The following is a 12,885-nucleotide window of genomic DNA, read 5'->3' as shown; positions in this document are numbered from 1 at the left end:
TGGCTAGTCTCTCCGATTGACTGATTAAGCAATATTTGTGTTAGCGCATTGAGCACCAAGAGGCGCCAACTGATACTCAACATCCCAAATAATATCCAATTTTTATTATTCTCTCCCCCCAACCATCCAATACCTTGTTAATACTGTATGTACTTTATCAATATCCGATTAGCAGCAAGGACCCTGACATCAGGTTCCAGGCCTCCTTGTGTCGATATCGGATTTTCACACCAGTCAATTCCACCGAGCTGTGAGAACTCCATCGCATTAAACCAGAATCAGAACTCTTCCCATCCCAACAACCAAAAAACCGATCGAAAAACACCACCCCTCTCCCCCCCCTTGCCACATGCTTTTTTTCTTTCGGTCTTTTCTGCTCTACTGTACGGATACGGCCCGCCTTATCTACCTTGAACTATAGATACACGTGCCCATGGATGAATGAAATGATGATGATGATGATTTTACGTATGGATACCCTCTGGGAGTGAGTGCGTTGTTATCTGAGATCATCGCCATCTGCAAGGTCGGTCAGATAGGTCGAGAAAATTCTTGACCTCTTTTGTTTGTTTCTTCGTTCGTTTCCTTCTTCTTCTTGTTGTCCTCTTTCCTTTTTTTTCTATCTCTCATACGAGTACATCTTTTCGCCTCCCTTTACCCACCCTCCCTTGAGGGTTCACAGGGTCAAGGAATCAACCTCTAACCCCCCACCCCTAAGCCTGTGTGCGTCTTGCTTCTCGCCATCTTCGCCCCGTTGAGTATCTCTCCGCCTCGAAATGGCACTGTTCGCCTTCCTAGACACCCTCGATCGTGGTTTACCATCGGAAAGACCGCCCGGTTACCCCAAGAGACCTACCGTATCACTCCCGTCGTCCCGAAACAACAGTACGACGTCGATCAACTCGTTGAGGTCGGAACCGGGATGGACGACGACGAGTATGAACGGTGTGGATCGCGGTCGATCTCGATCTACCTCTTCCTCGACGTCATCAATTCGATCCTCCTCCAACAAGACGAAACAACCTTCCAACAGCAGCGGTGGCGGCGGCGGCGGGTTCGGACAATTTTTCAAGAGTAAAAAGGACAAGAAAGATACCGACCGGGTGGTGGTCACGTCTCAACACGCCGCCGCGGTCAGGGCGAAACTGGCCCGGGACCCAAAGTACGACAAGTACCGAAACAGAGAAAAGGACGGGAACAAGAAAGGTGCGGCGGACGTCGCCAGAATGGTGGGCACACCAAACACGCTCCACTTGAGCGCCGAACAACAAGAAATGAGGCACCCTCACTCCGGACCGCCCGCCCTGTCCCCCCCGGTCGACAAGTCGGACCTCCCCGTCCTCGACCGGGTCATCAGCGGCGACGAGGTCGACGACGTGCCGGACCAGTGGGAACGCATGCGCCACGAGTGGAAGCTGAGCAAGGTACCGGACGCGCAGATGTTGCAGGTCATCGAGGGTGAAGCTCTGGAGAGTGGCGCGTCGTCGTCCGGGACCTCGACGCCGCGGGAGGTCGAAGTGTGTCCGCCGGTCTCCACCGAGGGGGACCGTCACATCAAGTCTTGGGACGAGATGTGGTCGACCAAGGAGAGGCCGAAACCTCAGAGGCGACACACCCCCATCGGCGGCAGGTACACAAAGGACGAACGTGGGGTCTGGAAGAAGTGAGGAAAAGAAGAAAACAGAAACAGAATTACCATCAAAAAAAGGTTTCAAAGATCCAAATGTCGCGACGACTTTTGGTTTTTTGGTTGTTTTTTTTTGGCTGTCGCCGTGTCGGTTTGAACTTTGGGGGGGTTTTTGTGGAATTTCTCGACCAAAAACAAAAAAAAAGGAGACACTCATACTTGGGGTAAAAAGAAAGCATGCCTCTTTTTTTCTTACCTCCTCCCCCCCAAAAACACTACCCAACAACACACATACACGTCTGTTGCGAATGAGACAATCAATTGGGTGTTATGCGGTGTACAGGCGTCGAGAGGGTTTCTCGGGAAGGTTGGCCCCCCCCCCCGGGGGATATTTTTTTTATTAATCAATCAATGATAAAACGATGAGCGATGAATGACCTACTTTTTTTGGGGTGCGTCTTTACATATAGGGACTACGTGTCTACCTGTTGTCATCATTTGTATGCAGAGTTGGCTGGGTCGATACTCACAACACAACCGAGATCTGGTCGAGACGATGCGAATGTATATATGTTTTATAAATTTGTATCGGAATTCCCCCTTTTGATACGGGAGTAGTCAACACCAATCACCATAAAAACACGAACATCGGTACTTTGTACGGACACACTCCATATCTAAACTGAACACAGAGTCCAGATTTACAGCAAGGTAATTATATTATTTTCTGTTCTGACTCGGTCTCATACTCCTCTACAACTTTCGTCTCAAGTCCTCCACCATATATCCCAAAACCGTCGTCGTCTTGAATCGTACTTCTCACGTGCAATGTGTTCTTGCAAATCTCCCACCGAATCCATGCTCTTTATTATTGCTTTGTATTCTGATGATTTAAAAAAGGCCACATCTTTGGGTCTCCCACCTTGGAAACCTTTGCCCAAAAACGCCATGCTGACGCTCGCTAGAACCGACAAAATCAAAAGAGAGTATTCAAAAATGCGTTCGTGTTTCCATGTCGTGACTTTCGTGGTCTCCCTGTCCAGTTCCACATCATTTATCCTCCGTCCCTCGTGGTGTAACTCCAAAACTCCCCTTCTATCCGTCGTCTCAACCGTCTTGATCCGCGAACTGAATGGAAACCATCGTACACCTCACGACTTCACCCTGCCACCCTCTTCGAGTCTTTCTTCCTCTCTCATCCTTGATCTTTCTCGAGATCGTTCTCGTATGACCTGCTTCTGTTGAAACTGGTCCTCCAAGTTCTCCCGGGTGAAACCTTGAATCGTATTCAACCTCTCCAGTCCCAAACCCTCAATGTCAGCGTCCTCGTCCATGCGACTCCTGACGCGACACAGGTTGACTTGAGCGTCTTGCTTTTCTTCCTCGTCGCCGCCTTGCATGGCCAATCGTAACCTTTCTTCGGCCTTTTTCTTCTTTCGTTCTTGCCGCTCCTCGTTCTCACGCATCTCCCGGATCATGCTGGACCGTTCACGGATCTTGCCACCGTATCGGTAGAACAAGAACGGAATCGGAATGATCAAGACCTCCAACAATCCCAGCAACGTCCCAGCCCAATTCGGCCCGAGGGCGCGATACAAAGGCGGCCCGGCCAGTGGAAGGGCACCACCCATGATCGATCTCATCACGGCGTTTCCGGCCATGGCGCTCGCGGCGTAGATTCCGTAACTGTACGCCAAATAGTTTCCCGAGTAGATGAACACAGCACCGTTTCCGAACCCAAAGGGTATACCGGCGGCAATCGGCAAGGCCCAGTGGATGCTGGTCGGGTAACAGGTCCAGGCGAACCACAATTCGCCCACGGGGATGAGGATAGCCGCCACACAGACGATACTCAGCATCGCCTCGGGCGGGACATTGCCGTCCTGGTCGCGCTTGTGCGAGTTGATCATTTTCCGGATTGGCGATGCACAGCCAATGATCAACATGGTGCCGATGCCAATACCTATGAAGGAAAGTCCGCTGAAACCAACGGACCAGCCACGTTCCTCGGTGAAGACGATGGGATATGCCACGAAACAGAGATACAAGATTCCTGGTACCTCGTCGTTAGCCAGGGACAAGGAGACGAGGCAGGGGTTTGGGCAATCTTACCGTAGACAAGGGAGATGTACACGTTCCAGAAGATGCAAATGGGCTCCTTAATCGCCATGATGAAAGGTCGGCTCAGATTGATCTTCATCAACTCGACGAAGCCCACGCGTACGTCATAGCGACTCCAGTATCGGTCGTCTTCCTCTTCGCGTCGAAGTTTCTTGGCTTTGCGTTGCAAGAGCACCGGCACGTAGGTTTCTTTGAACATGGACAAAAACACAAACGCCACACCGACCCAGATCATGGCGATCCAATTCGTCCACCGCCAACCGAGCGATTGCGTGACGAACCCGCCAATCGTAGGGCCGACCACAGGGCCATTCATCGGACCGATACTCCAGATCGAAAAGGCCGTACTCCGCCACTCGTCGTTGATGAGGTCGGCGATCGAGCCGGGCGCGTTGGCGATCAACGCACTTGCGAAAATGGCGCCGAAGAACCGCGCGACGATGATGCTCGTGATATCCTGCGACAGTGCCGCCGGGATGACCAGGATCGTGAACATGGCCGTACATATGGTGTACACGGGTTTCCGGCCATAGGTCTCTGCGATGGGAGCCACGATCAAGCAACCAATGGCCAGGCCGAGGAGATATAATGTGACGCCCAGGGTCGCGACGGTTTCTGATTCGACACCAAACTCGACCATCATCTGCGGCATGCCGGACGTGTAGGACGTCGAGTACATGACTACGCCCAGCGTGCCGAACGACAAAGCAAACAGGCCCATTGACTTGTACCACAGTGGCCAGTTACGGGGATCATCCGGGTCATTGGGGGCGAAGTCGACCTCATACCGCGGGTCGGAGGTGTATGCGGTTCCACGGGTCGTTATTCTCGAGACGGTGCGGGCGAGAGACTGGGACTGCGAACGACGCGATGTCTGGGTGGCGGTCAGGGTGAGTGCTCGTTCGTCATGGTCGGAGTCGGACGACGAAGGAGATCGGTCGGCGGAGGAACCTGAGTAGAACTCCTTCTCGGAAGGTATGGAGCTGGGGGTACGCTGTGACTGAGATTGCGAGTCATGTTGAGACACGACCACAGGAGGGACAGATGGTTTGTCGGAGATAGCCATGGTGTAAGGAAAGAAAGAGTTTGGTCATGCGAGAAGAACGGGGAGAGAGGGCGAGGGAGGAGGTTGAAGGAGAGTGTGGTAGACGGTCGAGAGATTCACAGGGCGCGGTCACGTACCGTGTGCATGAGGATTTGAGGCACGTCAAGTCGAATGAAGTGTTCTGCGGAGATCCACGAACCCAACAACAAAAATGTCAGGGCGTGAGAGAAAAAAAAAGAGGGCCAGGCCCGTTGCCAGTTGCATGACAAGAGTTTTGCGGTGTATGAGACAAGTGCACTATCCGCACTCCGTCCACTCCAAGGTCGTGAATGACACCGAGTCAATCGCCTGCCTCGTCACGGTGGCTGTACGGAGGGAGTAACCCGTGGGCAAAAAAGGCCAAAACCCCCTGGAGATCAAAAGAATTTTCTTCGGAAGAGGTGCCGTGCAGACCAATAAGATAGAGGCATGACTTTGCTGGGCGCCCTTTTCAAGCATGCGGCATAACAGCCTTTTCCAAGAGTTTGTAGATGGGCGGTGGGACGACTTGGCCATTCAGCTCGAGGGCTATGATGGTCTGTATGCATCAGAGAATGATCCTGCATTCTTCAGTGCTTCCCCTGTACATTGCTGGTTGTCGAAGCATCGAGGCTGACAAACGTGAAGGTGGAGAGGGGGAATAGCCGTAGATGGACGATGCCGGCGATGGGGCCACCAGGAATGCGGAATCGGGTACGGAATAGTACGAGTGACTGGACGGTCTTGGTACGCAGGTGATAGTCGGTTCTCATCCTCAGTATCATGATCAGTTGAGCGAGTGAGTGGCATGTTCATCAGTCCAATCCAGAGATTTTGGCCCAGATCGGCGTCCCGCGCGGCAGTTGCTCCTTCTAGATCTTTGCCTCGGCATTTCTTTCCGGCGCCAGCCATCACTAACCATAATCACCTCGACTTGAATTGATTCATGTGTATTCCTTAAGAGCGGCGATAGACTTATTGGTTCAATAGTCTGTTAGTAGCTTGGTTGCAAAACTTATACGTTAAACATGTGTTGACCTAAGAACATTGGGTCATGGTGGTGTCGATAGATAACAAGTTGACAAGTTGACAAGGTGACGAGACGACCAAGCCTGGTGTGTGCGATTATTCATGTCTACCCCTTTCTCCCTCGTTATCATCATATTAGGTATTCAGTATTCTGTAGCGTGTCATGCTCAACGTTGTATACTGCGATTACTCGGTAGTGGTTACAAAAGTATGGGTTACGTCCAACGAGCTCAAGTACTAGATTGGAATCCAATATTCCTCTGAGAAGAAAAAGCACTCGTTATAGAGTCTAAGCGACAGGTCCGAGAACCTCATGTATTGTATTGCCGACAATGAATACCTAGACCTTGTACGAAATCAAGACTACTCCTAGAGGGCCTAGAGACCAGTGGAGAAACGTTGTCTCCTAAAAAAAAATTCCATCATCCAAAAAAGGATTACTTGAGAATGATTTTGTCATTTGACCGACGCAGGGATCGAACCTGCAATCTCTTGATTGCACACGTTTGTGTATCGTAGTCAAGCGCCTTGCCATTGGGCCAGTCGGCCTTGAATCCAGGGAGTTGGGTCCCAGAATTTGGAGAGAAGTTGGGGTGTCAAATATATACAACGACAGAAAACGCTACCCTGCTCTAGTGGATGTCAAGCTGACTCAATGGTCCGATTATTCTCATTTTTCGCCAAACTTATTGCTGCGTAGGTGCAGGTACCGCAAAGATACACTGACTACAAGATATCTGAAATCATGTCTTTCAGAGCCCTGCTCATGGCTCTGGGTAATTGACGTCCACCCACTTGCTTCTCATTGGGATCACGTCTTTAGCAAATCCAACGGATAGGTCGTGCATTTACCCGATCACCAGCCTCCTAACCACGACCCGTGTACAACGGGAGGCTCAAGCCGACACAACAAACTCCAACGAAAGCGTCCCTAATCAGGACAACAACAGCGAAAGAAAGCCTGGAAATGACGACGGACTGAGTGATCAGCCGGTCGCGGAAAAGCCTCGCCTCGTCGAGTTTTCTGTTTTTGGTCTTTTCTTTGATGTTAGCCCCATGGATGTCCATTTACTCAATACGTCTGTTCCCTTACGATTTTCTTTTACTGCCGACTGAGAACATGTGGGACTCCTTGATTACTCGAGTAACCAATGTAAGTATACGACAACCACGAGGCTTCTCCAATTGTGAAACGTGTTGTATATTCCAGACGAGTTCTTAGGAATGAAGCACACCCTGCTGTGTATCGCCTTAGTCAACCGTGTATTTTCCAATCCTCATTTCGAGGGGGCGATCAGGCCAAGTCATACTTTTGGTCTTTTTGGTTCTTATGATGAAAATCTTCAGAATCGTATGCTTTCTTTTCTCGATGACCGGTGAAACAGCGCTATCAATAAACGAGACTGTTATTACATGGGACCGACCCAACGAAATGCCCATCCAGGTAGCTAGGTATTGCTTTGCTTTGCTATTTCACTTTGAAGAAAGAGTATCATGTCATCCCAAACATGACCCTATCCCTGACGCGTCAAAATACCTCAAACGATGACAGAAGATGACATTCCCTTGACGCCAACTTGGACTCTTTTTGACCTTTTTTGGTGATTGATGATTTGTTTTACAAGTTACTCGCCCTTCAACAACACCTGGACCTCCGACTGGAAGTCTTGTCTCACCGGATAGGGTACCCGTTTCTGTCGAGGTCCCCCTGCCAATCCGGGTCGTAGTACTCGCTGTTCCTGTCCAGCGTGGCGACGTACCGGTTCCCCCGGACGCCGGGCTTTTTGGAATGGGTGTTTCTCAAATGACTTTTCAAGTTGTCGGTCCGCGAGAAAGGTTTGTGGCACTCGGGGACCCAACATTTGTAGATGTCGTTCTCGTGCTTCTCGTGGACGGTCTTTTCGTGCCGTTTGCGGTGTTCCTGCCGTTTGAACCTCTTTTGTCTCCCCGTGCCCTTGTCGATGCACCCCGGGTAGCTGCACGGGAAGGGGTTCCCCTCGATGACGGGGGTACAGTTGACCCCAGAGGTGGCGGTCTTGACCTTATTGCGTTTCGACGACGACGCCTGAACGCCACCGCCGTTCTTGCGCTCGTACCCTCGGCGGTGCAGCCGGTCGTGCTGGTGGTGCGACCGACTGTTACCTCCCTTGCCCGAAGTGAACCGGAACAGCTGCTCGACGTCGGCGTACGGCATGTCTTCCACGTCGTGAGATTGTGTGGGAACGATACGAGGGGACATGATCGGTAGAGGAGGGCTGCTGCTCAACATGGCTGTGGGAAAGACCTTGATCTTCATCGGGGTGGATGGCTCGACTTTGTAGCTCAGAGAGCTGGGGAGGATCCTCTGAAAGGTCACACTGGGTTCGATGGTCTCCGGAGGAGGTGGATGACCCAGGTTGGCGTGCAGCAGGTCGTGGTGGTGGTGGGGGTTCACACCGCCGTACATTGTTGCGACGGCCGCCGGGTTCAGAGGTTCGTCGAAGATGGACTTGGTCAACATCGGATTGGACACGACCTTGCTTCCGACGTGCTGTTTCGACTCGTACAGCGTGTGGTGGACCGGAGGTAGGATCATGTCCGGCATGCCGGTCGTCGTCATCATCGGCAGGCCCAGAGGGGAGCTCGCCCCGTCGAACCAGACGCAGTCGCCAGGGTATTGCCCGGCGTCCTGAAGCTGGAACATGGGATGACAGCTCTCCAAGTAGGACGACGACGCCGTCTTCATATATTTCGGGCAGGACATGTGCACCGCGGCGTCACTGGTCATGGGCGTGACGGGACTCGCGGTCCTCGCGGACGGGGTGAAGAACATGTCCGGCGAGGTCATGCTGCTGCACGATCCGAGCGAGGAGCGGCGGAGACCCTGAGGCCCCATCATGGAAGAGTCACAGAGAAAGCTGGACGACATGGACGAGCAGTCCGTCATGAAGCTCACCGGCGATTCTCTTCCGAAAGGAGTACCGTCGAGTTCGGGGAGGATGTCGAGGGGGCTCTCCTCGGTCTTGAAATGGAGATGGAGAGGGGACATTGCTGGATCTGGTCAGTCAGATGGACGAAATCGTGATGACGCAGCAACAGGGCAGGTACTGACTTTCAACAACCATCTCGCTATGTTCGTTTGCCATGTGGGATGCCTGGGACACCGGCGCTGGTCCAGTTTCGAACGGTGTTCTTTTCTCTTGTTCTGTTCAAGATCACGAGCCAAAGAAGGTCGGTCGAGCGTTCAATGAGAAACTTGAAAGGTAGGCGACTATCGACCGTCCATATCTATGAATCCGACCTGCGGCGGGCGCGTTGTCCTGGTAAATGCAAGGCGTCTGGTATGTGCCAGAGCCACTCCAGCAAGTGGTTCGTGAATACGGATTGACAGGGTTCCACTTTTACAGCGAGATGTCCAGGGATCCGGAGTTTCAAAAGCAGACCTGTCCCAAAGAGCGTCTCTGGAATCCTGAGGCGAGTGCCAGGAAAATACGAGGAATGGCTGCAAGTCTCCATCTCCACGGCAAGGGGTGCTTCGTTTTCTGGATCAACGCGCGCTGGATTTTTGCAGCACAGATCAAGTGAATGATGCACTAGAACGATCACAAGCTTGAGATCCATTAGGATGGTGGCCCTACTGCCTGTTTCTGGGTTCTCGAGACGAGCAGACACAAGACTTGATCGGTTAGGCTTGACAGCTTGTTGATGCAGGTACACGAAGGACTCGATTTGTTCGCACCTCAGGGCAACCCAGCCTGTCTTCGGGAAAGAAGCCCAGCAACTCCAGAGGCCCCATTATCCCCAGATGAGACCGGACAGCCTTGTGTCAAGATTCCACTTGGCTTGCGGTATGATTATCGATAATGCAATGCAGGCACTTTGATTATTGAACTTGTCAATAAAGTGCTTGCATGTCCGCAGCGTGACGGACGGGGAGGGGCTGTCGCTCACGGCCAAAAGCAGGGTTAGCCGGGCAAGCCCAACGTCCGAATTGGTGCCCCCTGTTCCACTGGACTGCATACTGCATACCTCCGCAAGGACAGATACGAGGTTCTCTGCGAATGGGGGATGGTGAGCTAGCGAAAGTGGCCGCATGAAGGTGGTGCTCACGGTACTCGTCACCACGGTTTGCCTCACAGGAGGCCTGACCTCTGAACCAGAGGGCTGGACACAGGACTCGTATTGTCCAACCGCCTGGCTTTTCTTTGGGCTCGACCTACGGAGTAAGGCCAGACGATTTTCTTTGGGTGGCCAACCCTGGATCGGATCTAGATTTCAGAGCTCGCTAAATCCCACCCCGGCTCGATCGCGTCTGGCATGCCACCCAGATGCAAGACGCTCGAAATGGCAAAGGCAGAGAGACAAAAGAGGTCAAGAGCGAGATCTGTGAACCAGAACGCCACCGAAAAGATGCACAGACCGGGAGAGGGGGTTTGATCCATCCTTTCGTCCTTTCGTGCCATCCCCAGGTATGTGTCACAGAAGGGCCGTCAGCTGGCAGGACCAAGATTGGGGCATACGGCCGGTGTACCAAAAGATCGCAGCCGGATGTTTGTGAAGGCTTTTCATTGCCAAGCTGAGTTGTTCTGGTTGAGTTCCGGGATGATCCCTGACACCCTGACAAGGTTGGCTCCATATAGGGAAGTCCAATTCTAGCCACCTTGTTTACTGGCGCTAGTGAGAGAGCCAAAATGTTCTAAAAGCAATCCCGGAGAATGCAGGCAATTACGGAGGACGCTGAGGGCTTTGCAGGCCACCACTGACCATTCACATGTCTCCTCGCGAACTGTGTGCGAACTGTGTGCGAACTATTCGGGCAGATCAAGCCTGGCTCTGCTGCAGCTTGACACACTACACTTGTATGGTACGAACTACTTCCTCTGCCACTCGACGTCATGACGAGATCTACCCTACATCTCCAACACAATCCGGCCAGGTATGTCACCCTTCTCCAGCATGTCATACACTTCGGGCAAATCTCTGAATGGACGCACTTGCACGCGAGGCTTGACCTTTCCAACCCGCACCAATTCAACCGCTTGAAGAGTTTCCTTTAACGAGCCCACCAAATTCCCCTGGATTCGCAAGCCCTTGATGACGATCGTGGCGATGGGTATGTCTAGATGAACGTCGCCTGGGGGAATTCCTACCATACACAGTGACCCACCTACCCTGATCATGTCGGCCAGTCGTCCAAAGGCCTGAGGGTGGCCGCTCGTCACGACCGTGGCGTGCGTCCCACCCCCCGTGATTCCCTGAACTTCGTGTGTGAGGTCCTTGCATTTGCTAAAATCGAGGAACCGAGCTCCCAGACTCTCCACAAACTGTCGCTTGTCGTCACCGGCGTCGACCCCGAGCACCTTTGCACCCAGGGAAAGACCGTACTGAACTGTTGTTTGTTCCGTCAGTAGGAAAAAAATTGTCACGACGCGTCCGCCATACCTGCGAAATGGCCTAGACCTCCGCCAGCGCCGATGACGGTCAGCCATTCGCCTTCCTTGAGGTGGGCGTTCACGACAGCCTGGGATCTTTCAGTCAGGACATGACTTGACCGGCGTAGAGAGACTTGCCTTGTAGGCGGTCACACCCGCACATAGCGTGGGCCCGATCACCCGGGGGTCGACATCTTGTGGCAACAGCGTCAAATAGTTCGTATCAAGGACGCAGTACTGCTGGAAGCTGCCGTCCTCGTGATGGAGGTGATTCGTCGCGTTTGTGCAGTGCTGCTCTCTACCTGAAGTGCAATACTCGCATTGGTGGCATACGCGGGATGCGAAGCGAATGCCCACCAGGGTCCCTACTTGCAGGTCGTCCCTCGGGGACACGTTGGGCCCGAATTCCACGACCCGTCCCACTCCTTCGTGCCCGCCAACGTGAGGGAGCTTGATGTTCGTGATGGGCTGGCCGTCGGCCCCCGTTGCGGTGCCAGCTTTCGTGTGCAGGTCTGTGGAGTCATGGGTCTAGCTCAGACTTGGGGGGCTCGACGTTGGTGCTTACCGCTCTGACAGACACCCGTGTATAGAACCTTCACCAGGATTTCGTCGATACGAGGCCTTGGGACGGGATAGTCGTCATCAAAGACGACAGGTCCACCTTGTTTCGGCACCAGCGCCGCGGTCTGCTTGGTGGGAATGTCGGCCTGAGACATGATGTCGATGACAATCTGGAGGGAGATTCCGGGCAAGGGAGAGACAATACACGATGCAATCTCCTCTGTTCAGAGGAGACAAGCTCCTAGATTTCAAGTACGGGCACAAGAGGTTTCGAGGGCCTACTCTGTGGCGACTGTCACCCACTGAGTGCGGAGAATGCGCGCAAGGGTGGACAGCAACCACAACAAATGGTGGGGCGGACTTGATGCTGTACTGGTTGAGCGGGATAATCGCTCGCTAGGTAGTGAAGGGCAGGTCTTGTCTCGAGCGAGTTGAGGCAGATAGTCTTCCCGAGCTGACATCGAGCAGGGCGCTGTATGATGCATACAAACCCCGCATGAGGCAGGGGCCGGACAGGGGTGTAGGCCATGGAGACGGCTCAAAGCGTAAAAGGCCAAAAGGGCTAAAACAATCGACTTTCTGGTTCCGCCAAACTGAGCAGTTGCTTCGGCTGTTGATGGCAATTTTCGGCGCTGGCTTCGCATGAGACAGACGCCTACCTGTCAAGTCAAGTGGCGTCCAATGTATCACACTGGCGGTTGATCCTTCCACGAAAGCAGCTGACACTTTGGAACAAACATGTGAACACGGAAGGGGGACGAGACAATGTATAAACTGGTATGCGATGGTAGATGAGGGTCTGTTGAATTGGACTTACTGGCGGAACTTTTTCCCCTCTTGTTTTTCATATCTCTCACGCCGACATATGGGCCGAGAAGATCACCTTGTCGCCCTGGATGTTGACCAGGGACCAGAACCATCGAGCCATGTCATGGCGGGCGTGGGGGTCGGTTTGAGCTCATGGAGACTTCTGTTCCAAAAGAAAAGGATGAGCATGTGCAACCATGTACTCTGTATGTAGAGTAAAAGAGAATTTGGCGGTGGCACAAAAAGTCTGTGGCGTACAATGTGGC

General features: G+C 52.8%; 5 protein-coding genes and 1 non-coding gene across 6 annotated transcripts; 1 reads left to right on the top strand and 5 right to left on the bottom strand.

Moving 5' to 3' along the window:
* The first annotated feature begins 420 nt into the window (after positions 1 to 420).
* PV06_07600 (uncharacterized protein) lies at positions 421 to 2,320 on the top strand. The gene has a single exon (XM_016408858.1). The coding sequence runs from the start codon at positions 777 to 779 to the stop codon at positions 1,665 to 1,667; it is 891 nt and encodes a 296-aa protein (XP_016260612.1). The 5' UTR covers positions 421 to 776; the 3' UTR covers positions 1,668 to 2,320.
* Positions 2,321 to 2,327: 7 nt separating this feature from the next.
* PV06_07599 (uncharacterized protein) lies at positions 2,328 to 5,161 on the bottom strand. Its single transcript, XM_016408857.1, has 2 exons — positions 3,740 to 5,161; positions 2,328 to 3,680 (listed from the first exon to the last, which is right to left on the bottom strand). Exons 1-2 carry the CDS (start codon positions 4,812 to 4,814, stop codon positions 2,779 to 2,781), a joined length of 1,977 nt encoding a protein of 658 aa, XP_016260611.1. The 5' UTR covers positions 4,815 to 5,161; the 3' UTR covers positions 2,328 to 2,778.
* Positions 5,162 to 6,301: 1,140 nt separating this feature from the next.
* Positions 6,302 to 6,389, bottom strand: PV06_07598. Its single transcript has one exon. It is a non-coding gene; the product is annotated as a tRNA-Arg (tRNA).
* An 811-nt stretch (positions 6,390 to 7,200) lies between these two features.
* On the bottom strand, positions 7,201 to 8,868 carry PV06_07597 (uncharacterized protein; the record flags this gene model as incomplete). Its single annotated transcript, XM_016408856.1, has 1 exon — positions 7,201 to 8,868. One exon carries the CDS (start codon positions 8,866 to 8,868, stop codon positions 7,513 to 7,515), a length of 1,356 nt encoding a protein of 451 aa, XP_016260610.1. The 3' UTR covers positions 7,201 to 7,512.
* Positions 8,869 to 10,729: 1,861 nt separating this feature from the next.
* On the bottom strand, positions 10,730 to 11,967 carry PV06_07596 (uncharacterized protein; the record flags this gene model as incomplete). Its single annotated transcript, XM_016408855.1, has 4 exons — positions 10,730 to 11,208; positions 11,262 to 11,340; positions 11,390 to 11,763; positions 11,817 to 11,967. The coding sequence occupies 4 exons, from the start codon at positions 11,965 to 11,967 to the stop codon at positions 10,730 to 10,732; spliced, it is 1,083 nt and encodes a 360-aa protein (XP_016260609.1).
* A 123-nt stretch (positions 11,968 to 12,090) lies between these two features.
* Positions 12,091 to 12,456, bottom strand: PV06_07595 (uncharacterized protein; the record flags this gene model as incomplete). The annotated part of the gene is made up of 1 exon (XM_016408854.1): positions 12,091 to 12,456. The coding sequence occupies one exon, from the start codon at positions 12,454 to 12,456 to the stop codon at positions 12,091 to 12,093; it is 366 nt and encodes a 121-aa protein (XP_016260608.1).
* Positions 12,457 to 12,885: the final 429 nt, after the last annotated feature.

Source organism: Exophiala oligosperma, assembly GCF_000835515.1.
Source record: "Exophiala oligosperma strain CBS 72588 unplaced genomic scaffold supercont1.7, whole genome shotgun sequence".
NCBI lineage: Eukaryota > Fungi > Ascomycota > Eurotiomycetes > Chaetothyriales > Herpotrichiellaceae > Exophiala > Exophiala oligosperma.
This window is presented reverse-complemented; position numbering and strand designations above follow the sequence as displayed.